General features: G+C 44.6%; 1 protein-coding gene across 1 annotated transcript in view; it reads left to right on the top strand.

The window, feature by feature from the left end:
* PHACTR3 (phosphatase and actin regulator 3) overlaps nt 1-27,057 on the top strand; it is a 166,572-nt gene that overhangs the window by 81,569 nt on the left and 57,946 nt on the right. The window contains exons 2-4 of the mRNA XM_065414698.1: nt 14,959-15,120; nt 18,226-18,303; nt 22,934-23,113. Of these exons, the coding sequence (XP_065270770.1) occupies nt 14,959-15,120; nt 18,226-18,303; nt 22,934-23,113 (420 nt within the window). The remainder of the gene's footprint in view (nt 1-14,958; nt 15,121-18,225; nt 18,304-22,933; nt 23,114-27,057) is intronic.

Raw genomic sequence — 27,057 nt, 5'->3', positions numbered from 1 at the left:
CCCTCATGGGGCCATACATGCATCATTCCAACAGCATTGGTGCCTGACTACTGCTGGCTATGCCAGTACAGCTATTACAATACCCAGTCTCCCATAGCACACCGTCATCTGCTCCACTTTGTTCATCCCTAGGAAGGCCAGTGATCACAGGCTGTTAAACTGGGAGGGAAGGGAACTGAACCACTCAGTGTAGGCCCTGGCATTAAGAAAGCTTCTCTGGCAACACTCCCCAACCTCTTTATTTATTTATTTATTTTTGTAATAACGGTATCCAAGTAATTGTTCCTGGTACAAACAGGGTGATAGTGCATTATGGCAATTAGTCCTAAGCTCAAGTGCTTAGCCGTGGAGCACCAGGAGGACAGGTTTTTGAGGGGAAGCTGTGCACAGAGTCTGCAATGCCTGTGTGGCATGGAGTCCTCTTTGGGGAAACCCCATAGCTCCTCCCCCCCATAGGGCTGGGGGTAGGAGCTGGCAGTGGTTGTCCCACAGTGTACTCTCCAATCCTCTATTCCACAAGGTGGGTGTGAGGGGAGCAGCAGGCCATGCCAGCCTGTTGAGCTATTTGTTTTTTTCTCCTGGGAACCACAGCTCTGGCTGGCCAGATTCTTGCTGGGTGGTGCAGTACATGTAAATGCTTCACCTGTCATGCTTTACCTGTCAAAACAAAGCATTGCACAGGTGGAGATAACTGAATTAGCCTTGATTATATAATGCTCCTTCAGTGGTTTCATTTTCTTACTGTCAGTAGGTTTCCTTCTTCTCCAGGTAAAGGAGAGGAAACCACATTTTGGATTCCTTTACACCAGAAGTAATCAATTATTTTTTGTCAAAAATTTCTTGCTCAAGGTATAGCCAGGGTCCAGACTCCAGAGAAAATACTAAAAACAATAATGACAATAAGTAAATAAAAAAGATTTCGGGGTCCTTTCAAAAGCATCTGGTGATCCAGGTTTGGCCCACAGTCTGCCTATCGAGTACTCCTGCTTTACGCAAACTTTGTAAAACTTATTTTGTTAATGAACCACTAGTGTCAGACCATGCATTATAAATGATAAGAAGCGTTACTGGTACTTGACACGTTGATCCAAAAGGCATGAAAGAATCCCGATTAATTTCTTTGCACCTCTGCTCCTACTAAAGTAATGCTGTTAAGGCGTCCTGGAGGAACGTTTTCTGAAAGAAATCACAAGCCTCAAATATATACAGTATATTTATGTCACAGAGATTTAGCTTGAGTCACCACTCACATATTCTCTTTTCTTTGATGAGAGTAATCTGTTCCTTCGTTATTTCAGCTAAAGCCGTTTCTGAAATTCAAATACTTTGAAGGGAAGCTCAGCATGACAGAATGGAAATAAACTTTCCTGACAAGACCAGCCCCCTCCCGTCAGCCACAGGTTTTTTTCCCCTCTCCTTCAGTTCAAAAATAAAAATAAGGAAGAAATCCTTAATTTCGTAAAGATGGGTGGAAATTTTCAAATAGGGATGGGTGGAAAAATTAGATTTTGGTCCAAGGTAGATTTGGTAGCCCCACCTCAGAAGTAGAGCTGGGCAAATAAGAAAATCAGGTTGTTTGGTGGTTTTGGTTTTCCCCCCCTTTTTCTGGGAGTTCAAGGTGGTGGGGGGGAAACATTCCACAAGAACCAAAACTGAAAATTCCAAAAAATTTTTTTGGCAAATCTTAAAAGTTAACAAAAACTTCCTTTTGGCTTAAACAAAATGTTTTATTCAACCTGAAATGACCCATTTGATTTCTAGTTCTGGGCAATTTTAAAATAAAGCAAAGAAAATGGCTGCAGGAGGAGGAGGCGCTGCTGTTGTCAACTCCCTGATAACTTTCAGCCCCTTGGTTAGGACATTTACTTGACATATGGGAGACCCAAGTTTAATGGGAGAGATTGAGAGCGCCCTGTGCTAGACTGCCCCATAGCGCAGTGGGTTAGGGCACTCTCCTACTACATCAGGCAGAGGGGCAATTGAACTTGGGTCTCCGATATCCCAGGTGAGTGCCCTAACCACTGGGCAAAGTCAAGGGCAGCTCCTGTCCCAGTCATTTTCAGAAAGGTGACCCAGGCCCAAGAAATGTTTTTTAGTCAGAATGATTTGGCAAATGAATATCAAATTCGCAAATAGTTTCAGGTCAGCCAAACCCGCGTTTGTTTGGTAAATCAACTATTTGTTGAAAATATTTCACCCAGCTTTACTCAGGAGACCTGGTAACAAGTAGCAAGGCAAGGAGTCCTGGTAACTAGTAGCACTTACCTAAAGGGAGGTGTGAAATGTTAGACTGAGCAGCAGCCAGGCAGCAAGGGTGGGAGTCAGGTGGTGTTGCCAGAGATGAAGCTTGTTCTGATTGGGGGCAGAGGGCTATTTTGTGCATGATGTTCATGGAAGCATCAGTTCTCCACTGTCATTCAGCCACTCTTCTTAAGGCTTTTCCCCCACCTTCATGTACGTCCATGAAATTGAAGGATGCATAGATTTGCTAGGCCAGACTCATCCCTGAGGTAACTCCGTGAATGGAGAGTTTACCCCAGGCATGAATCTGGCCCACAGTTTGTCTGTTTTTATTAAGATTATTATTTTAAAGATGCTGAGCTCTGGGGTAAGAGAGAGTCTGAGATGGGAAATCTTGAACAGAGGATACCTTAAATGGAAGCAGCAACAGAATAGGAGAAGTAGCACCACTTACACCTACCTGTCGGCCAACACATATACCCTGCCCACTGATATGACAAAATTTAAGACGTAGTCCATGTCTGAATTTGATCTTGATGCAGCCTTCTGCTGTTCCCTACTTTGAATATTTTTCTGATGTGCCAAATGGGGTGTTAGAGCATCAGCCTACTCATCCCAGCATCTGATTACCCAGGCCTCAGTTTACCATCTTGCTCAACAACGTATTATACACACTCCACAAGCACAGTTGGGCAGGAACTGGATTTTCTCCTTCATAGGAAATTTCTACCATTTTGAAACATGGTTCCTATTCTGAAACAAAACAGAAAACAAAACAAAACTGAAATTGTCTACCAAACAAAATCCAAAAATAATTCCAGGTTTTGGATCAATCAAAATGGTTCATTTTGATAAAATCGAAGTGTTTAATTCCAATTTTGACCTTTGGAATGTTATACAATAAAAAAAATTTGAAACAAAAGGTCATTGTGAAAAAGAACACAAACATTCCATTCCAAAAAGGGCGAAACAGATTATTTACCATAACATTCTGTTCCATTCCCCTCCCCCCCGCAAACAAAAAGTCATCAAAATTAACATTTCTGCACAACATTTTGCTTTTGACCAATCAGCATTTTCTGACCACTTACAATTTCTGGAAAATTTACAATCAGACCTACAAATAAGATTTCCTGGTTTGGTGGCTGGTTAATTGGAACATAAAACAAATAGTTTACATGGCTGTCCCAGGCACAAATATTTCCTCCCCTGGTCAGCAGGGTTCAAAATTTGTGCAACCTTTCAGCCCTGCAGGCTTAGTCCTTCCTGTTCCTGGAACACCAAGTTAAGTTCATAGGTTCCTTCTCTCATTCTCTCCCCCAGCCAAGCACAGTCCTCACCCCACACCCAGATCACTTCCCAGCTTTCCCTGCCCCCTACAGGTCATTCTCACTGGTGGGGAAGCAACTCCTCTTATAATTGTACCACTTCCAGGCTGCTGTCATATGACTCTTGAACACCGGATTCAAGCACCATTCATAGTCAGCTGTGGACATTAACCCTTTGCAGGCCCAATTTGCCCTGAGACAGGGTCCTCCTTAGCATTATTTTTAGTTAGACACTGAGACTTCAACACTGATAAAGAGGATCCTACCAGTAACAATGGAAAGTTATGTTTGTATCAGAAGCCTAAAGGTCATTACAATTCTTCCCACAGCGTCTTTGGCCAAAGGGTCAGCTCATTTCAGAGGGACCCTCCTCTTCCATTATTAACTCTGTGGCTGAGGTGCAAAGACAGATGCAATGACAATAAAGGAGAGAGGCCCCAGAGCTGCATTACAAACTGATTCATCAGAAAGCAGAGCATGCCTTGCCTCACAAATTTGCCTGCAGTTTGTCTGCTGCGTTATTTTTCCACTGCTTTCAGGTTGCAGCTTTTCAGGGGTTCCTCTCGCAGTGATGCAGAGGAGATTTGTTCAGGCATGATTCCGCTTATCATTAATGGAAGTTACCTAAAAGCCCAACAAGTTGATAGACTCTAGACCCCTTGGCAATTGCATAAACGCCACAGGGTGACTTCCCTGTGTCCACTTTGAATATTCACAACTGTACTTGCAAGGGCTCTCACAGTTCCTCTCTGCAGCAAGGCTCGCATAACTCAGCTCTGGTTCCTGATGTGCTTAACAGCCATATAGATTCCACAATGTGAATTACAGCAGTTGCTGTAATCAGCAGTCTGGGCATCAAACTATAGTCTCTTTGGCTCAGCAGGAAAAATCCAAAAATGTAAGAGCCAACCTGCAGAACCCAGACACTCTCACAACATAGTTAACACCTGAGACAATAAAATCTGCAGGATGTTTATGTTGGGAAATAGCCAACACCTCTCTCTCTCTCTCGGGGGAGGTCCCCCAAGCAGAGCACATGGACATCTCACCAGGAAATCCCACAGGACTGGGGATTGGCAGGAATGATTTGCTTCAACCCCAGCCAACAAGATTTTAAATGACAAAGGAATAAGACAAGGGGGGGACCTATTCTATTGGATCTGAGTTGTAGAGGTGCTGAGAACCTCCAGCTCCAGCTGAAGTCAAGCGGAACTGCAGGTACTCAGCACCTCTGGAATATCAGGCCCCGGCAGTTCTCTCTTAATTCAACTAACATAATTGTTCTGATCTGATCTCTCATTAGAAGCTTTTTCCTTCAAAATGGCTCTCTCCCCTCTTGCCTGGTTTATTCTGGGACACCACTGGTCACTTCAGAATCCCTTCCATGGCTTTGAGTTGAAATATCCTGGATATCAGACTGCTGCCACTGATGACTGAACATGTAGGAAGGGCAGGCTGATTAACAGAGACCCAATCTCTACTGTACTTAACTGTCCATTTTTGCACCTTCCCCTGAAGCATTTGGAACAGGCCACTGGCCTGGACAGGATACTGGCCTGAGATGACGATTGGCCCAATCTAGTCTGGAAATGTCTATTTTCCTCGCAAGCATGCTCACTATCTACCACACCTATAAAGGATAAATGACAGTGCAAGGTGTGAAAGTTTACTGGTGGGATAACCACCGAACAGTCCAAGCAGCAACGGTGTTCATTTTTAACCATTCCTGGTTGCGGGATGTGGTACCTTCATTAACAGAGTTCTGGAAATCAAATCGTAACAGCCTTCTCCAGTCCATGTTTCTGGTGCAAGGGTATCATTTCCAGAATCCAGAAGCACCACTGTTGGGACCATTACTTCTGGGAGTGGTGTCAAAGGGCCATATGCTGGCCACAGAGAAACTGACAGATGTCTCTAGGTGGAGGGGTGCAGATTTGACTGTCTAGTTGTGACTTGCAGAACAGCAACCAGCCCTACCTGTGTTAAGTCCCTGCTATGGGCTAAGCTTGTGCTTACCTGCCCTTGTGTAAAGGTTCTCTCATGTCCTTCTACACTGGAGTGCACTTCAAGCTGTTGCTCATGGTCACCTTTCCTGATTATGAGAATCTGATCTGGCTTCCAGTTGTTTACATTTCCTGTGCATCTTTTACATAATCGTGCAGACCAGCCCCAGGCAATCAGACTCAAAAAAAGAGAAATAATCACATTATATTTAACATAATTAAAATATTAAACTGCAGATCCAAAAATGTGCTGAATGCTTCAGAAAATGGTTGGAGAGTTGGCAAGCCCGGGCAGCTTGCTGGCTGCAGGATCTGGCTGATATTTAGGTGTGCGTGCTACTTCAGTAGTCGCTGAAGCATGTGGGAACTGCTTACATTCTGTGTGGTAGTCTTCTTATCTCCCAAATAGCCAACCCACAAAAAAGAAAAAAATGATTTGAGTAAAGGTGAAGAGCTCTGAGGGCTTTCACATGGTTCTTATTGCCAGGAAGACCATTCCCTTGATATTTATGACTTCAGGACATCTGTCTTACGTTGGTTCCATTTTAATTTTTCTCCATCTCAGTCGGACAGTGCAAAATCTGAGAACTGCATACACTAAGAAAATATTAGGCAATTAAATCAGTTTCCTTAGAACTGTATGTGCCTGGTTACAAACATTTAGATCAATAAAGTTAGAAGACATACCAAAGTCTGCAGTGGAGGATTGATCTTACCCGCCCTAAAATTAGTCTTCCCTTTCCAGCCTTCATCCTCTGTGTCCATATTTCAGGGAGTTTTAACTTAAATTTAAAGGACTAAATCTTGAGTCTGGCTAAGCTGTGCCCAGTACAGGACCTGAGGGGCTGGAGGAAGATGACACCTTTATACCCCCCATTCCTGGTAAACAGGCAGGCTCCAGTGCAACCCCAGCATAATTTTGAGCAGTCTCAAGGCTGCTCTAAATTATGTCAGCTGGAATGGCTTCCTAGGGGCTGCTACATTTTCACATAAAAGAAAATAAACACTGGAGTTAACTCTCTGCCCTCCCTGCATTGTCAAAATTTCCTCAAATCCAAAGCAAAGTCAAGCTCACAGTACAGACTTCCCGGTCTCAGTTTGTCGTTCTCTTGCTCCTGTTGCTCATCAGTCCTCATCTCCTGCCCTTTTTTGGACCAAGCTCTCCAATTCCATTTCACCACTGCACCTTTGCTTTTCCCAGTGCCAACTGTTTTCTGACAGCAGCCCTCTATATAACTATGGTCAATAACTTTGCTTTTACTCCCCCCACTAAGCATACTTATTTCTTCTAATTATTCTTCAAAACTAAAATGAACTGAAACTCACCCCATGTGCAAAGCTAAGAACCAGGCAATAAGACATAATTATCAAGTTAACTCAATTCAATACCCTTTGGAGACCACAAGGTTGTAGAGTGGATGCCTCATTACCCTATCCAAGCTTAACACTTTGTCAAACATAAAACACCTCTTCTTTTCCTTCCTTGCTAGACTCACCTCCTGCTTCTTCATTAGAGAAATATAAGTGGGGTGTGAACACTGGAACTGTTCCTTCTGGCTACCATTAATTAAAAAGCCCAAGAGTAACAGGCAAGAGTAAATAGGGACATTGCAAACAACTTTGGAGGAACACCATCAACTGCACAACTCCTAATAGCGACTGGTTCCCCTTTCTGACAGTCTTTGTAAACAACTCTGCTGTCGGCTTTGAAGAGAATCCCAAGGGAGTAAGTAAACATTGCTAGAGATGCGCCGAATTTGGGATGAGGTTTATTTCCTAGGCTTGCCTTGATTTCCTGGTTTCAGACAAAGATGCTTCAGTGATGTGATGCTAGAGGTGGTCAATGAAACATGTGGGTGATGCTTACACTACTTTGCAGATGTCTAAATCCTGAATGAAATGCAGTGGGGTCAGCAACCTGCCAAGACATCCTCTAAAATCAGTTGGCTCATCTAATCTCGACTTACATGCTTGAAAAACTCCCAGGACAATGGGAATTGCTCAAGCAGCGGTGCATAAGAGTATAGGCAAGCACAGGGATAGCATGTTGGAGATTGCCCTGACCCCCTCAGTAGCTTCCATTCTACTACTGCGGATCTGATTTGCAGCCTTAGGAAGGAGAGGGGCTAATTTTGTAAACGTTCACATTCCCATTACAATGGCTGTCATGAGGAAGGGCTAAATGCCATTTTCTGCTGCATCTGTTATAGCTTTAAAATCATCATAATAGCAGACCCACTGTGTGTCATTTTCTGTTATCATTGCTGGCTCGATAACAAGGAAAAGTTGCAATGCCTCACAGCTTCATTTTCATCATACTTCTTATTTTCAGCTATATAACTGGGGAAAAAACAGCCCATGAGATTCCTGCATTCTGGTGGCAGTTAAAAGGTTGCCAGGCTGCGGTTCCCCTCAGGTGCTACGCCTCATTGCTGTTTCCTGGTCTTCACTCAGCATATACTTCCAGACTGAAATTCACAAAGTCTATCTTGTCTAGACAACATAAGAATGGCCATACTGGGTCAGACCAAAGGTCCATCTAGTCCAGTGTCCTGTCTTCTGACAGTGGCCAATGCCAGGTGCCCCAGAAGGAATGAACAGAACACGTAATCATCAAGTGATCCATCCCCTGTTGCTCATTCCCAGCTTCTGGCAAACAGAGGCTAGCCTTCCTTGCCCGTTCTGGCTAATAGCCATTGATGGACCTATCCTCCATGAATTTATCTAGTTCTTTTTTGAACCCTGTTATAGTCTTGGTCTTCACAACATCCTCTGGCATAGAGTTCCACAGGTTGACTGTGCGTTGTGTAAAGAAATACGTCCTTTTGGGTGTTTTAAATCTGCTGCCTATTAATTTCATTTGGTGACCCCTAGTTCTTGTGTTAGGAGGAGGAGTAAATAACACTTCCTTATTTATTTTCTCCACACCAGTCATGATCTTATAAACCTCAATCATATCCCCCCTTAGCTGTCTCTTTTCCAAGCTGAAACGTCCCAGTCTTATTAATCTCTCCTCATACAGAAACCATTCCATACTCCTAATAATTTTTGTTGCCCTTTTCTGAACCTTTTCCAATTCCAATATATCTTTTTTCATAGAATCATAGAATATCAGGGTTGGAAGGGACCTCAGGAGGTCTAGTCCAACCCCCTGCTCAAAGCAGGACCAATCCCTAGCTAAAACATGGGATTTGAGATGAGGTGACCACATCTGCACACAGTATTCAAGATGTGGACATACCATGGATTTATATAGAGGCAATATGATATCTTCTGTCTTATCATCTATCCCTTTCTTAATTATTTCCAACATTCTGTTCGCTTTTTTGACTGCCGCTGCACATTGAGTGGATGTTTTCAGAGAACTATCCACAATGACACCAAGATCTCTTTCTTGAGCAGTTACAGCTAATTTACACTCCATAATTTTATATGTATAGTTGGGATTATGTTTTCCAGTGTGCATTACTTTGCATTTATCAACATTGAATTTCATCTGCCATTTTGTTGCCCAGTCACCCAGTTTTGAGAGATCCTTTTGTAGCTCTTTGCAGTCTGCCTGGCACTGAACTATCTTGAGTAGTTTTGTATCAACTGCATATTTTGCCACCTCACTGTTTACCCCCTTTTCCAGATCATTTATAAATATCTTGAATAGGACTGGGCCCAGTACAGACACCTGGGGGATACCACTATTTACCTCTCTCCATTCTGAAAACTGGCTATTTATTCCTACCCTTTGTTTCCTAATCTTTTAACCACTTAGCAGTCCATGAGAGGACCTTCCCTCTTATCCCATGAGATCTTACTTTTCTTACAAGCCTCCGAGCGCCGCACTAGCCCCCACCCCCCCAGCGCCACGCCAAGCCTCTGCCCCCCTCCGAGCGCCGTGCAGCACCAGCCCCGCCCCCCCAGCGCCGCGCCAAGCCCCCGCCCCTCTCCGAGCGCCGTGCCGTGCCAGCCCCCGCCCCCCCTCCGAATGCCGCGCCAAGTCCCCGCCTCCCTCCGAGCGCCGTGCCGCACCAGCCCCCGACCCCCCTCCAAGCCTCCGAGTGCTGTGCCAGCCCCCGCCCTCCCAGCGCCGTGCCAAGCCCCCGCTCCCCCGAGCGCCACGCCACCCGAAGCCCCGCCCCCCGAGCGCTGCGCCGCGGAAACAAACAAAAAAAAACCTCCAGCGCTGCCCCGACGAACCAATAAAATAAATAAATAAATAAATAAAAACCCAAGCACCGCCCCGCCCCGCCCCAAGGTGCCGCCCCAAGCACGTGCTTAGTCGGCTGGTGCCTGGAGCCGGCCCTGGGCCAGTAGGAAGACTTTGGAGAGGCAGTGGGATAGAAAAGAAAGAAATGTAGTCAAGGACAATGGAGCAAACTCCTGCTCTTGTGAAATCATAAGACTTATAGAATCATAGAAATGTAGGGCTGTGTGGCGGGGTGATGACTCACTGGCACGCCGCCTTCTGTTGGTTGTCCAGGGAATTAGCTCTTTTCCAGCTCCGGAGCGCCCCCTACCGACTGATGCCTCACCTGCCGCTGGCCCCCCAGGTCCCTCCTGGACCCCCGTGCCCTTCTATGTCAGGGCTCTGCCCCCACAGTAATCCACAATCTGGGTCTCACCATCCAGAGGAACTCCCAACCCCCTATCCCCACCTTGCCTCAGTGGCTACTGCCAGTCATCATCTAGCCCCCGCTCCCTGGGGCAGACGGCAGTCTGTAAACCACTCATCATCAGCAATGGGGGTTGGACCAGCTGCCTCTGCCTATCTCTGGGCTACCCCTCTGCAGCCCCAGTACCTTTGTGGGCCCTTAACTCGGCCTGCAGTCTGGGGCTTTGCTAGGCTGGAGCTCCCCAGCTCCCTCTGCCCTTCCCCAGCACTGCTCTACTTAAGGTACCCCACTAGTACCCCTTGTGGGCCCTTAACTAGGCCTGCAGCCTGGGGTTTTGCTAGGCTGGAGCTCCCCAGCACTGCTCCACCTCAGCTACCCTGCTCAGCTCCCAGGCAGCCAGGTCCTTCCCTCTCAAAAGCAAGAGAGAGAGTGTGTCCTCTTAGCTGCTGGCCTTCAGCCCTCTTATAGGGCCAGCTGTGGCCTGATTGGGGCGTGGCCCCACCTGTGGCTGCTTCCCCCAATCAGCCTGGCTTTTCCCCGCTGCAGCCCTCTCCCAGGGCTTATTTATGCCCTTCAGGGCAGGAGCGGGGTGACCATCCCGCTACAGGCTGGAAGAGACCTTGAGAGGTTATCTAGTCCAGCTTCCCGCACTGAAACAGGACTAAGGCTACATGTACATTTGAGGGTGTGTGTGTGTGTGTGTGTGTGTGTGAGGGGGTGATTCCCAGCTCACACACACATACCTGCGCGAGCTCTGCTCCAGCTACCATGCTAAGTGTAGTCAGGGTAGCATGGGCAGCGGGTACGTAGTTGGGCAACTAGCCTGAGCCTCCACCCATGCTTCCCCAGATCTAGTGGGGCTGTTTGTCCAATCTGTTCTTAAAAACCTCCAGTGAGAGGGATTCCAACACCTCCTTTGGTAATGCATTCCTGTCATTCATGTCTACACTACAGGATTAATCCGAATTTATATCATTCGAATTTAGGAAACCGATTTTATAAATTCGAATGTATTCGGCCACACTAGGCACCATTAATTCGGTGGTGTGCGTCCAAGCTACCGTAGTAGCATCGATTTCCAGAGCGTTGCATTGTGGGTAGCCAATAACATCTAATTGCCAATAACATCGAATTGCGGCCACACTAACCTTAATTCGGATTAACAATACCGATTTTGACGCTACTCCTCTCGTCGAGGAGGAGTACAGAAATCGAATTAAAGGGCTCTTTAATTCGAATTAAATGGCTTCGTTGTGTGGACGGGTCAAGCGTTAATTCGAATTAAAGCAGCTAAATCCGAATTAAAGTCGTAGTGTAGACCAGGCCTTTAACTCCTTAGAGTTGGAAAGTTTTTCCTAATATCTAACCAAATCTCTCTTGTTGCAGATTAAGCCAATTGCTTCTTGTCCTACCTTCAGTGAACATGGAGAACAATTGATCATTATCCTCTTTGTAACAACACTTAACATAGTTGAAGTCTTCTTTTCTCAAAGACTCATCAGTCTTCCAGTGATCACAAAAGTGGTAGACCACATTTGCCCAATGAACAAGAAGGAAACAAGAAATTAACATCTCAAGGTGTGGGACATTCCATAGTGGAACAGAGAAAAATCCTGTTATTTATTAGAAACATTTCATTTGCTTCTGATCTGCTAGATGAATACGGGTGTTCATTCAATGCAGTGGTAAACTGGAAAACCCATTTAACACTGAGGAAGCTGAGAAAGCTTCCGTCAAGTAGCTTTTACATTTTTTCTTTTCTCCTGATTTTACCTGCCATTACATTTTCACTCTATGATGTAACTATGTTTCAGGTGGCACTGATCATGCTCCAAGAACATGACTCCTGAGTTACAAGGTGAATCACAAACTGAGTCCTTTGGGTCAAATAGTGCAATTAGCACTCTATCTCCTCAACCTCCCTTAATGGCAGGTGAACAAATTGTGCCCATACTCATGTAGCAGTTTTGAGCGTTTTAGCAGTTTCTTTATTTCATGTGCTTATACGACACAGAAGAAAAAGTGTCTTTACATCCATTGTTCAGTTCTGCTAACTAATGTGACAAAGTATTTAACTTCTCTGTTTAAAGTTCATCGGCAATATCAATATTTAATACCAATATTTTCAAAATTAAATGAAAAAGAAGAATGAATTCTTCCCCCTACTGTGTTGAATATTTTTTTCAAAATTATTGCCTGTTTTCTTGGAAATCCCCACCTTTACACTGAGATTTATGTATTTGCACCGTCAACTTTTTAAAAAAAAACCATTAAAATACCATATTTAGTTTTCTTCTCCACTATTCACAAAGCAAATTATTGTCATTTTATTATTCCAGAGACCAATGGCTCAGAAATGTTCATATACTCATTGTTCCACACTGTCATTTAAATTGCAATGGATTGTTGAAAAAGATATGCAAATCGTCTTATAATTTGCACTCTCATGACATGGCTGGGTGACGGATAATAGCATCACTCTTGGGAATTAGTATATTGGTGTCCAAATACACATCTCAACAATGTCATCAATATCCTTGTTTATGGAGCTGTGCTATCATCTTTCATGGTAATGGCTGGCAGAAGCCTGTCATTATTCAGTCTTTATTGTTCCATGCAAAGCTTGGCTATAAACAAAACAAACAGTCATGTGAAGACAAAACATTGAAAATGTCTGAACCAGTTGCCCACCTGAAGCATTATCTGTGTGCTCCTGGGATTTTGCTGGATGAAATGCCTTAGAATTTTCCCATCTTCCCCAATTTCCTTAAGGAACGTATCAGTGTAATAGCTGTTCGTGGTTTTGCTTAAGTACTACATGCCAAACAATCTATCCTCATACATAAAAATCCGAGCCAGTTCATACAAACAGATGTGTGCTGTAGTAGTTATGTGAGGACAGTTCATTTTCAGGAGAGTATCTTATTAATTAATTAATTATTGATTTGCATGAGCATAGCACCTAGGAGCCCCACTCATGGGCCAGCACCCCATTGTGCTAGGCACTGTACAAACGCAGAGCATAAAGACAGTCCCTCCCTGTGGTTTCAGCACAGAATTGGGAACCAGGAAGTCCCCTCCTGAGAGCTCATCCTAGCTCTGTCACTAAGGGCTGGTCTACACTAGTGGGGGGGGGGAATCGATCTAAGATACGCAACTTCAGCTACGTGAATAGCGTAGCTGAAGTTGAAGTATCTTAGATCAATTTACCTTGGGTCCTCATGGCGCGGGATCAACGGCCATGGCTCCCCTGTCAACTCCGCTACCGCCGTTCGCTCCGGTGGAGTTCCGGAGTCGACGGGGAGTGCGTTCGGGGATCGATATATCGCGTCTTAACGAGACGCGATATATCGATCCCCGATAAATCGATCGCTACCCGCCGATACGGCGGGTAGTCTGGACGTACCCTTACTCCCTCTCTGACTTTCAGCAAGCCGCCTCTTAGACCTAAATATTCCAAAATGGCCAATGGCTTTAGGTGCTTCACTTGAGACCACGTGGGCCTGATTCACACAAAAGTGCTGCATATCCAGCATGTCTGCTGAAGTCATTAGGAGCTGCAGTTGCTCAGCACCTCTGAAAGTCAGTCCCAACGTGGCTCATGTTGGGCACCCAAAAATCAATGGTCACTTGTAAAAATGTCTCTTAACCTTTCTGTGCCTCGATTTCCGCACTGGTAGAATGGAACTAACACTCACCTACCACACAGGCGTGGTGTAAATTAATCATTTTTTATAAACCACTTTAAAGCTGGAAAGAGCTGTGTAAGTGTTAGGTATTGTTGTTGCAGCACTTATTATTATGGTCTACCAACCTCGGGTACTTATGTGGCCCTCATTACACTAACATTTGAGCACTTATTCCACACAATCCCCCATGTGAGGTAGAGAAGTGCTATCATCTGCAGGGGTCACAAGCACAGAGAGAAAGTGACTTGCCCAATCTCACACTGGAAACGTGACAGAGCAGGAAACTGAATCTCTGTCTCGTGTGTTACGGGGTAGTGTCCCACCCTTTGGGCCATCCTTACTCACTAATTCAGCCTGTGACTAACAATTCTTGTGGTTTGCTAGCATGAGGCTCCTTCCTTTCACTTCACTTCCAGTTTGATCCCTTCATAGGCCAAGGAAGAAAGTGAGCTCCCAAGTCCAACATAACATTTAAAGCTACAGCCTCCCCCTCTCTCACACAGGTGCTTTTGTTGGAGTAAGAGCCTGGCAGAGGATGCTCTCATTGAGGAAGCATGAGATAGTCTGTTGTGGAGGGAAGGAGAGTTACGAGGCCAACACCTCCCATGGGCAGGGGGGAGGGCTGTAGGGAATCACGCCAAAAAATGAGCATCACTGGCCAAGATGGGAGCATGGCCAGGGCAGACTGGGGATGCACAAATTCAGTACATCTCCTCCACCGGAGCTCATAAACTCCATGGAACTAGCCCCCAATGGACTCCTTGAAGGGGGCCGCAAGAGAGTCACTCAGATATCAGGTGCTTGGAGTCAGTGGTGATGGGTGAGATACAAAGCCAAGAAAGGTCCCCCCTGCAGTACAAAAAGCTATGCTGGCACATACCCTGCTCAGCATCCGTGGATCTGGTGCCCCTATTTTAAGGACTCCAATGACTTCATTTCCCTGTCTTGCACTACATTGCTGGGTGACTAAACCGAATGCTCTTTTAGCTGGAATGACCACCATACTTCCCCCCGCCTTACTAAGCCTCTTCTGAAACACTTGGTCTTATTTTCTTTTAACCAGCAGCTTTGTTCTGTTTTTGCCTCTCAGATGAGATGGAGCAGTCCCCTGCAATGCATTCTGAATATCTGGTCTCAGGGATTAGAACTCCGCCTGTGAGAAGGAACAGCAAGCTGGCAACATTGGGCAGGATCTTCAAACCATGGAAGTGGAGGAAAAAGAAAAACGAGAAACTAAAGCAAACATCAGCAGGTATGGGAAGAGCAACAGCTTGATTCAGTGCAAGGCAAAGTCCACCCTGTGAAGAAAAATGAGCAGAGATTGCTGAAGTAGGGCAGGTTATTGATAAGCTGTTTCTAAATGGAAGTGTAAGAATCTGGCCTGTCATAGATTCAGACATTTTAAGGTCAGAAGGAACCATTATGATTTGACCTCTTGGCCACAGGATTTCTACCAATCCAGTCAGCAAAGAGCAAAATCCCAAACTTGATTTATCAGGCTGTCCACCGTCTCACCTCCCCGCTTCTGCCCTTCACTGATCTTTGTAAGGGACGAAGATGCCGCAGCATGAGCAGCGGCTGCTAATTTAAAGGCCGGACTGTGATACCTTACGTTGAATAGTACCTTCGATATTGAAGTCAGAGGACCACTCGTGGAGTTAGGTGCTACTGAAAATGAGTGAGGGTATCAAACTCTGGCCCTTCTGGTAAAGCCAAGTGCAGAAGGGATCTCATTACTATTCCTTCCAATCTACCTAAAATCCCCAGAAAGGCTAAGAGAACCTTCCATGAGTACTTGGAATTAGCCCCTCGTCAGATGTGTCTCAAAGTAATTACCAGCTGATGGGCTCTTAGTGGCCTTTGTGAAATAAATCAGTCAATGGTATCAATCCAGGTCCACAACTTCATAACTGATCCCTGTGTTGGCACTTAGCAGAGAGGTGATGGACTAACATGAGCTCAAGTACTTCCAAGAGATACGTTCTCCAGCTCAGGGTTAATGCACATCAGAGGGACAGTGTGAGGAAGCTTACACTGCGACAGCTCTGTGGCTATATGGTGGTACTAATCTGGCCCCTTGCATTCAGAATTCAATAATAAAAACAAGAACACTAGGTTAAATACTGAGAAAAATGGATTACTCAGATAAATTACTTAAAAAATATTAAAATGCATTAAATAATGACTCTGAGTAATAGTATATGACCAGCTCTACTTCCTATAGCTTAGTGACATCTCCCAAAGCTTTGCATCTAAATGGTAGCCATACACCACATCATTGAGGTTTCTGGTTGCTGGTGGTGATTTTTTCAATTTTCTAAACATGGATTTTTGTACATGTATATTGTATTTAAAAACTTATTTTTAAATTCTTGTTTTTGGGCAGGGAATTTATCAGGAAGTCTAAACATAGCATATTATTCAACTGTATTAGTCACCAGTGACAGATATAATGGAAAATGAATGTTATGATCAGAAAGAGAAAACACAGTTTTCCTGTTTCAGCCAAAACAAAACACCAAGATCATCTTTTGACCCAGACACCTTTAGTTTATTACCAACAGGGCACAGAAATGAATCCTAGCAATTCTTGATACAACTAATTCAGTAAGTTCAGTGGCAGTCAAACTACAACTGGGTGTCTTCTCTGTAACGTGCAAACTTAAATGAAGTTTGCAGTCATCATTTCACTCCTTGGGGACTTTCTGTGCATGAGAACAGTTGCTAGAAACAGTACTCCATGTATTGTTCTACCTTTTTTGGGGGGGGAGATGGGGGGTCACGCTGACATTATGGAAAACGACAAGAGGGAGCTACTCTGACTGGTAGGGCTCGACTCTTAACCAGAACACTCTACAGAATGTAAACATTCCTTCCTGAAAACATCAGCCACCGTGTTAAAAATATGCCCAGCAGACCACAGTGTGAGGGAGAGTGTCTACTCTCTCAAATCTCTGAAGACACCCGCAGAGTACAGCACTCAGAAACAAGAGTCACTTGTCTTTTCCTGAGATTCTAAGGAGTGACTCCTTGTACCTGTGCGTGGGCTGATGCACATGGGTGCTCTGTGGGGATCATGTGAGAAGGAACACACTCTGCAAGGCTGCTCCATACTTGCTACTGCACCATCGAGAGTATAGTACCTACCACATGTTGTGCATCCCTGCTCCTTGGTAGGAATGACTGCTGCATCTTGTTAGCCTTGAATCCATTTGCCAGCCTTTGACTCATCCCCTGAAATAGCTTTCTACTCTAAGACACAGGGAGGCTCTTCTCTGGGGACTCGGGAGCATGAATCCCTGGTGTGAAATGTTGCACACTCCCTGTGTTGGCTCCCAGCATCCCTCTTCCCAAACTGTGTACTCAGAACCATTCCGGTTCCACTGCATGAGGGCTCTTCTTCTTCTGCCAAAGAGCATGAGTGCAGGACTTGCCCCTGACTGTGGAAGCTAAAGTGTTATCAAGAGAGAGGACACAGTTATATTGCCACCATTCTCAACACCATGCAGTTGCATTTCTCTGATAAATCTAGAAAAGGAAACACTGAGTTAAATCAGGTCCACTCCTCTCTTAAACTTGGCAAATTCCTCTGATACATAGAAGGGGCTGATTCACAGAATGGAAGGTAGTTAGAGATATAGGAAAATGGAAGAGAGAGATTGGAAACCCCCTTTTTTCATTCTGTGAATGGAATTAGCTGGTGATTTACTAGACAAATTCCTAAGCAAGGAGGGCACATAAAGGCCTCAGCCTTGTGGATGAAGATCAGTCAGGTGCAATAATATAGTCAACAAATAATAGAAAATACATGGTTCAAGAGAGGCACACAATGGTTAGTGGGCAAGAAAGCTTGGTGGGGATGGTTTCATTGTCTTGCCCCTGCAAATCAGTCACACGCATTAACTTTTTCCCCCCCTACTGCTTTGTACAGGGAGGTCTGAACCCAAACAGGACCTGAACATCTCCCAAATTTGGGGAAAGTTTAGACTGAAAACCAGACAGCTGGCACCTATGTGTAATGAGTCCAATCAAAGACCCCGTCTGCAACACTCTTGGACTTTGGATCTGAACATGATTGTTCAAACCCCTTTTGGAAGCTTTGATCTTTTCAGCCTCCTGCACCTTGGCTAGCAATACTACCACTGCTCTAGCAATGAAAACACACTGAACTGGCCAGCTGGTCACAAACCACACTTGCCCCTAAAACTCCAACTGTGTAGTCCTCCTCTGGTCAGCTCACTACATGTGGGACTAGAGAGCACCCACCTGTTGCAGCTTTCGTATTGAGTTGTCTTATATGTCTACTTCCATCCATTGTTTGCTCTGATTTTCTATGTTATGCTATCACTTTCTGCAGTGTTAGAGAAGAAGATTACTGCAAGGCCAGGTCGGGATGAACTCATTAAGAAAGGTCTTCTGGAGATGATGGAACAAGGCAAGTAAACCCCGTCTTCATTTTTTATTGTTGTCCTTTACATGAGGGCTGGACACATGTGATGGCAAGAAATGATAAGAACCCACAGTCAGAAAAAAAACAGTGACCAGTTTGAACAGTCATTGGATCAGTTTCATACCTGGTGTCACTCAACATATCCAGTGTGGTTTATGGTGTAACTCCATCTTAGGTGGCATTCCACTGTCAGGGGATTTACACAAGACATGAATTCAACCATATTTTGTGCAATTGCCATAAGCCCTTCTGCTCAGATTGCCAAGAAACTCAGTAAAGTTTATATGAATATGAACTCAGCTATACAGAAGTATTCAGTAATGAAGCTAGCAAGTACAATCCGTGAATTCAGATCTCATAGAGTGATATTAATCCATATTTTCTGCTGACTTTCTGGCAAATCAAGTTTAGTACAAGGTGTGTTCTAATTATATGAGTTCTTCATTCCTACAGAGGAGTGAGGCATTTAGTACTGTTATTTTTACAAGCTTACCTGAATACAAAACAAGTGTGAAGCAATGATTAAATGCAAGATAACTTGCCATAGATATGCAGGAACGTTTGTAATTCTGTATGTTGCTCGTCTAAGGCCCCCAAACAGATGCTTCTAAATGAACAAAAGACCTGTTCCTGAGAGAGTTTAGCATTCTACCAGGTTTGGTGTGTTCCCAGCATCACAGACCCAACTTCTGACAGCCATTTTTTTTCTAAAGATAGCTTAAAAAAAGGGCCTTTCCCCCTTGAGGCTGAGAACTTTGTAACAGATGGTGTTATGAGGGAAGAGGGGACGGCTGAGTCAGTCCAATTGGAGAGGTGGAATATTTTATTGAAACTAATAGGAGCAATAATTATATTGCCTCGTTTAAAACAAAATTCCAAATCTATAAATAACTCTCATAATGACACTTGATGAGGCTGTGATGGAGAGTAACTGAACAGAAAGTGAGCATTTTAAACAGAGAAACCTGTCATAACTGCAGAAAAGCTATATGTATGATTCTTAAGTACAAGCTATAAACCTACATGGCCAACTTACTTTAAAATAGAAGTTTTTTCATAATTTTGGCTGTTAAATATGAGGAGTTTTTCATTGAACTCTTTTGCTCTTTATTCTAGACCAAGATTTGGTCTGGTAGTATATTGGTACTACTAGATAGATAAATCTAAGTCTGAGGGCTTCTCTACATGGTGGGGTAATGTGCTTTTCGGGGCTCTGATTTCTAAAGCACACTAACATATTGCACATTAATTGTTCCGTGTAGACTCCATAGGTGTGCACGAAAGGTTTCCTAGTGCGCTTTCAAGTAGTACTGAGCACTTTCATATAGTTCGTTAAAGTGCAGCAGCAGGATTTACACTGACCAATTAATGTGCAACACATTAGTGCGCTTTCAAAATTACACCTGTGCAGCGCATTACCCCACCGCATAGCCAAGCCCTGAGAAATCTACTAGGGGTGTGTGTATGTATGTGTGTACACTCACACACGTACGTGTGTATGTATATCTAGTAGACTTCTCAGGGCTTGTCTCCATGGTTTTCAGTGATCTCTGAATTTGAAGACACGGGAAGTTATGGGTTTTTAAGAGAGCAGTACAGACAAGTGATATAGAGCACATCAAAGTCAATAGCAGTAGGATTGGATCAGCTTTTCACTTCACTGAGACCTGGTTGAATGGGGGCTATGTATTAAAATAATTTTAGCAAAAAGCAGATAAGCCTAGTTTAATAAACAGCGACCAATGGGAATGGGGTTTTTAAAGGTCAGTTGGAAATGGACTGGCTGGGTATTTCCCCCCCCCCACACACTCCCCCCCCCCCCTTTTTTTTTTTTATTTCTCTGTGTCACAGTTACATGGAGCCTATAAAACCCATCAGGCAAATTTACAATGCCACACAATTGTCTAGACGGGAGAGTGAGAGTTATGGGCAACCAAAGGACAATATAATATGCTCCATGTTATTTCCTTCCAACACAATGGAGGTTTTGAATCTCAGAGGTTATTTTATGGCTTTATTAACATATGCAGTTTATTAACTGCTGTTAAAAATTGCCCAGAATCTCTTTTAATAACTGATGAGAAGCCTACGCAGACGACGATAATGCTGTGGCAGTTGCATTCTAATCTTTTCAGATTCAATCCTTTTTTTAATGGACACTCACTGCAATTGTCAGAGCAGCAGCATTGTGCTAAGCACACCACAGTAAATCTCTGAATCCCGGGTTTCACTCTGGGACTCTGCTCTCATGCTGAACATCTGGGGAGGGATTCACAAAGGTAGTTAGGTGCCTACCACCCCATCCCGGTACCTGCTCACATCAGTAAAGTAATCCAAACGGTGAGAGATGGAGATCCAGTCTGAGAAACCTGCTAACCTGCCCTCACATCTTTCCAGCAGCAGCGACACACTCCATCGGTACAGTGTGCCCCTCTGCTAAGTCACATACTGCACTACACCAGGCTGCAGAAACCGTGCAGCATCCCTAGCGGGGCCCTTCGGCCCAGCTCTGGGTAAGGTCTGGAGCAGGAGCTGCTTCAACTCAAGAGCAGCCCAGGGAGGAACTATCCATCAGAGCAGTTCCTCTCCTGTGCCTGCCTCGCTTTGCGGACAGGTGGTAAGTTACCACCCGCCTTCTCAAAGGGCAGTTTACTCTCCTCCTACTTCTGGCCACAGCCGAGGCCCACTTATGCTTAGAGGGGAATAGCCAGCAAGGAACCCCTGCTCACCCCATCCCATGGCTGGTGCCACAATGTGCGCAGCTTCACTCCCCTTTCCTCCCCGGCGTGGCTGAGTACGGGCTAGGGACAGCGTAGCCCATGTTGACACCAGTGGGCACTACTGGAAATGATACAGCGGCTTTCATTAACCATGGGTTGCTGTCTCCTGTTAACTCTGCCTGACCTGTGCCACTTCTGAGGCTTTCCTTCATCACTGGGAGATGCACATGCACTCCAGGGCTTCTAGGGGGCAGGAGCAAGTTAATGATAAGGCTTGTTCCTTGACTGCATTGCTCTGTAGTGGGCTGATTACTCCAGCATGGAAGAGCATTGCTTCTTCCTGAGATCATTTTCCGTGGCGTTCTGACGGTGTAGATTCTCTTGTGTTTTCCTCACCTGTGGGTATAAAGTTACCCTCTTCCCCCACCCTCGCTCAAAAATCTATGGGGTCAATATCACCCCTGCAAATCAATGCACTGCCTTCCAGCTCCGGCCACATCTCAACAGTGCTCTGAGGATGTGGTGTCCACCTCTGACCAGGGACCTCATAGTTCTCAGTCCTAGACACTCATTAGAAGGTCATTGACAGGGCTGGCTTCTGCTTATTTCATGAGTCGTTACAGTTTTCGTAGGCAGTGATTTAAAGGAGCTAACATTCTGTCTCGGTGTCTTTATTGTTGTGGCGCAGCATTTGGTGGCTTGCCAAAGCAGCAGCTATCTCTTGGAGAACACAGGGCACTTACAAAGCAGAGCCGCCCATTCTGCTCCTGGGAAACATTTATGGAGTTTTTCCCCTTTTAGCTGTGAAGCGTAGATTTGATCAAATGTAAAATGTTTTATAGCCCTGGAAGAAAAGCTCTGTCTTACAAATAGTGCAGACAGCTGTTAATATGCCAGTGATTATGTATAGGCTGGCTTCACGATCAGCTGAAACATAGGCAATGAACTTTTCCCCCCCTTTCCTTGTATCATAGCAACTGTGCTACTGCAGGGGCTATTTTAAGAACAGTAACTTTTCACCGAACGTGATTATGAGGCAGATTGGATGAGCTCAGCCTATAAAAATATTGCATTAGCTCTGCAGCATTTGTAGGCTGACTTCTGATACCCTCACTCAAATGAGCAGTAACATACTCTGCAAATGGTCTCCATATTAAAAAATAAAAAGTGGTCTGTGAACGTTTAACTCCTTTAAATCACTGTTTAAGAAACTTGTAATGAAATCATTACAAAGGAGAAGACAGCCTTGTCATGAACTTCTAATGAGGAGCGTCTAGGACTGAGAAATATAAGTTATCTGGTCAGAGGTGGACCGTGTACACACACATCATTGGAGAGAGCTGGCTCAAACTGGGAGTAATTGGTTGATTTTGCAATGGTGGTGTTGAGCCTGTAATTGGTGAGAGAGGATCAGGGAAGTGAGAGACGGCATAGTTTGTATTCCCACTGAGGAATGTTCCCTGGGTTGGAAAATACTTAAAAAACTAAAACGGTGTCAGAATTCTTACAGCTGATGGGATTATTGGCATCACTCCTCAGTGGGAGAGTATCAGAATCTGGCCCTATGTCAAGAGAGGTTTGGATTTCAGTTGTGCCCCAACATTTGGAAAGTTGGGTGTCTAAAATGGAGCCCCTAAATGCACACTGAGGCACCCAAATATCAGTGGCCTGATCTTCAGAGGTGCTGAGCACCTACAAGGCCTGCTGATGTCAGTGGGAGCTGCAGGCACTCAGCACCTCTGAAAATGACGGATGCTGCCAAAGTGAGCTCTTGCAAGGAACGCTGCAGGATAAGTGATAGGCTATCTGTGCATACGCTAATGAATGAGAATGGCAGGATGTTTTCACTTTTGCAGCTGATGACTTAATTAAGATTAAGTGATGTTGTGTTTTAGATGCTGGAGGCAAAGCATGCGCTGCTGATGGTGCCACCAGATCAATGCAGAGTGACCCTTCATCCCCCGTATGCCAGGCACTTACCTCAGAAGAGATGCAGCAGGAAAGTACAGCAGCAACAACAAATGCAACCTCACTTAGCGAGGAGCTGCACTCAGAGGAGCTGAAAGACAATGCAGGTATTGGATAGAACAGGGGTCAGCAACCTTTCAGAAGTGGGGTGCCGAGTCTTCATTTATTCACTCTAATTTAAGATTTCGCGTGCCAGTCATACATTTGAACGTTTTTAGAAGGTCTCTTTCTATAAGTCTATAATATATAACTAAACTATTGTTGTATGTAAAGTAAATAAGGTTTTTAAAATGTTTAAGAAGCTTCATTTAAAATTAAATTAAAATGCAGAGCCCCCCGGATCGGTGACCAGGAACCGGGCAGTGTGATTGCCACTGAAAATCAGCTCGCGTGCCGCCTTCGGCACCCGTGCCATAGGTTACCTACCCCTGGGATAGAACATGCTAATGTGCTTCTATTGAGCTGCCATGCGATGAGTCCAATGAATTGATGCATCAGAGAGCCAGAGCACCGTGTTTAGTTCAGTCCCCTCCAGACCAGGTTAGCAATCAATCAGTCCTGTAAGAATAGTGATTTTTGAGACCTCCATTTTAGTGAAGGACACACAAAGCCAGGAGTATTGGGATGAGTTGCACACATAAGACAGACTGCTTTGACACCATGCCATGTGGTATTTAGGAGAGTTCTTTCCTATACCAAGAGTCTGGCTGCATATCAGGGGATGGGTAGCAGTACAATGGCATGCGGACTGTAAGAGGCACCAGACCATCTTCCTTTAAATGCATGTCTGTGCATGCGCGGGTACACACATTGATATTGTCACCCCAGCTGGGATTAGGGATTAGGGAACAATATTTACAATTTTGCGGATACAGACTAACACGGCTGCTACTCTGAAACCAATATTTACAAGATATTTCAATGACTACAACGAGCAGGCCTGTATCAATAGTACAGATAAACACAAACCAAGTTCCCTTCATCTAATCACCCATATATTTTGACCTAGCTCAGAATACAAACCAGGATTTGGCTCTGTTTAAGTCTGCTTTGCATTGTTCTAGCAGTGAAAAGCTGATGTAAAGCTTACCTAAGTGGCTGGCTGAGGATACCTTTTGGGGTAGGAGAATCTTTCATTGGCATAATTCTGCCTGAATTCTGACATTTCTTAAATGTCAAGTGTGTGACTTTGCCGACATAATGTTCTTTTAACATAGTGTTTTGTATATACTTTCCTAGGCTTTTATAAAAACAAAATGAAAAAAAAACCCAGAAATTTCATCCTGCGGAAGCATAACAACACAGAGGGGTTAAAAGCCACCACCTTTAGAGCCACCACACAGACCTCGGCCACTTGAGCTAACAGAGTAACTGGTAGCAGTAGGTTGTCATCTCTATGTGGGTCAACCACTAGAAGGAGATGAGGTGCACATTTTGCCGCCAGTGGATTGCACAGTTCGTTGCCGACAGGAGAAGAATCTTGATATTCAGGAATCCTGTGTTCTATTCCGGCTCCTGAGGGGAGTGGTTACAGACCCTTCTGCCTTGTCTCTTCCAGGCTGCCCCATTCCCAGTCTCCTGCCAAACCTAGGCTCCTCATCCCACTTCCCATACCAGGCCTCTCATTCCAGACCCTCACCCCCCGCTTTCCTTGGCTCCTTGTCCCAGCCCCTCTCCTTTACCCCACTGCAGCTCTAAATACAACTTCATCCCCCTTACAGCTCCCTGTTGATTAGATCAGAATTTGATTTATTTCTGCTGTCTAAGCATTGCTCTGAAGGGTTTTCCATTTCTGTCTTTTATACATTCCCAGCTCTCTCTCACTCTCTGGTCTATTCTCCAAGACCACTGTTGTTTTGCGTTTTTCATGATATATCAGATTGTTCCTCTGGTGCTTGTGGTAACTCCACTCCCTCCTGAATGGTTTCCTCTCAGGTATTTCATCCCTTCTCCTACTTGCCCACAGCAGACAACAGATGACTTTTGTGTTATTGTATCAACCCATTTCTTTAAACCTAGCTTATCTTCTCTATTTCAACACGGTGTGTTAGTTCATCATGAATGGTCCCAAAACAGATTTGTTACTCATGGGGCATCTAACATTTGTGCTTTCACCCTTCTGTGTATCTTACAATGAAAACTAAACAAACGAATACTCAAAACACTCTAGCCCTGCATATAGTTGGCTTATATTAACTCACGCTCTTATTGCTGTTTTCCTCCCTCCTGCAGCCGTTCCTACTGTGTAGTTTATCCACTGATGTGTCTTGTCTTGAATGAGACTGCACGCTTGGTAGGGCAGGGACGGTCCATGTCTCTGTGTCTGAACAGTGCCTACTACAAAGGAGTCTCAGTCCTAATTGGAGTCCTCCAGGCACTACTGTGATTAATAATAAACTTCCTCTATTGGACTATGGCGTCTATTTCTCTGTGCATCTGTTTCTCATCACTGTTTCCTTCACAATTGAAAGCCCATTTGCAGAGTCCTAGTTTCTTGAATTGTTTCCATCTCGTTTCTGAATTGTGGATGTAGCTATTAATTTCTTTCCAGATCTTCCCTATTTCCAGTGATGCTTACTAATGCCAGTTCTGTTCACCATCTCGCTGGCCTAACCTTTACTGTCGTCTGCATTTCTTTTTCTTCCCTTGGGGTATGTATCAGTTCTCCAGCCGCAATACACTGAAAGGTGGGATTTAATTTTCCCAAACAGCATACTTCCTATGCAGCAATACCCACTCCTGTTTGTTACATGTCCTTTTAGCTCCTCTTTACCACCCTCTGGGAAATCCTCCATTCTAGACCCTATCCTGTTTCCACTGAAGTTAGTAACAAAACGTGTGCATTGGAGAAAGCCTCCTGCATTGGCTTGAATTGGAGTGTTGGACATTCAAGAAATAATATGGTCTAAGCCTGTCCATGTGTACGTATTTCACCATTGTGTGTATTTAATTTTATGTTATTTAGATAAAAGGTCTACTGTGCACATATTAAAAAAAGGAGACCAGGCCAGCAACACAGGATTTCATTTAACATTTTTAAATTTGTCTAGCTTGTTGGAGTTCAAATGAAAAGTTAAAATCAAACAAAAACAAAGAAACCCAGACACACACCCCCAAATAGCAAAACCTGGAATTTTCATGCTGTATTCTGAATGTTTCTGGGTTTCTAGACATGTGGTATTCAGACAGAAATGTGTTCTTCTGGTTTATCAGCTGACAGTATCACCCAAAGGTTCCCAGCCCAGTGGAAAACAGAAAAACTTTGGGTTTGAAAATTGTATTCTGGGAATTTTGTCATGGTCTCAAGGCCAGAGCCTGGGACGAGGCATTTGGAGTTCTGGATTCTAGTCCCGCCTCTGCCACTGCCTTGCTTTGCAACATCAGGACAGTTACGTCCTGCTATTGCTAAGTGCATAGCTCACACCTAAGCCCCGGCAGGATCCTTGAACTAAGAGTTCCTCTGGTTATCTCATCTGCTGGGCCTAATCTGGTAGGTGTGCTCAGAGCATGCCTAACCCACATAAAATACTGCTGTGGTGGTGCTGCCCCCTTCCTTTGTACCACAGCTCAGTGGTTAGAAAACTCACCCAAGATGCAGGAGGCCCCAGTTCAAGTCACTGCTTCAAATAAGGCCAAGCAGAGATTTGAACCAGCATCTTCCACATCTCAGAGGAATACTCTAAGCACTAGTCTGTTGGCTATCAGGGGTGGGAGAGGGAATGACCACCACCACTATTTTTTGCAAAAAAATAATGTCGGACCTAGCTTAGGCACCAGGAGAGGGTTCACGACCATGAATCCCGAGTGGAGTTAGATGGTAACTACCTTTGAAGGATGGGGCTAGTTTCAGCGGCTCGCTCCCTGCTCACCTTGCTGGCTTTCTGTGACTCCCATAGACTCTCCCCATTTATTGTATAGGGAGCATGGACACCTAACTTGGGACTGAGGATTCCACTAGGTGGCAGGGTGCCTGAAGTTAGGTCTTGCAATTCTGAGCCTCAGTCTCCTTTGTGGATCTAGCTCAGGGGTCAGCAACCTTTCAGAAGTGGTG

This window comes from Emys orbicularis, chromosome 12, assembly GCF_028017835.1.
Source record: "Emys orbicularis isolate rEmyOrb1 chromosome 12, rEmyOrb1.hap1, whole genome shotgun sequence".
NCBI classification, from domain to species: domain Eukaryota; kingdom Metazoa; phylum Chordata; order Testudines; family Emydidae; genus Emys; species Emys orbicularis.
Note: the sequence above shows the minus strand (reverse complement) of the source record. Positions and strands in the feature narration are given on the sequence as shown.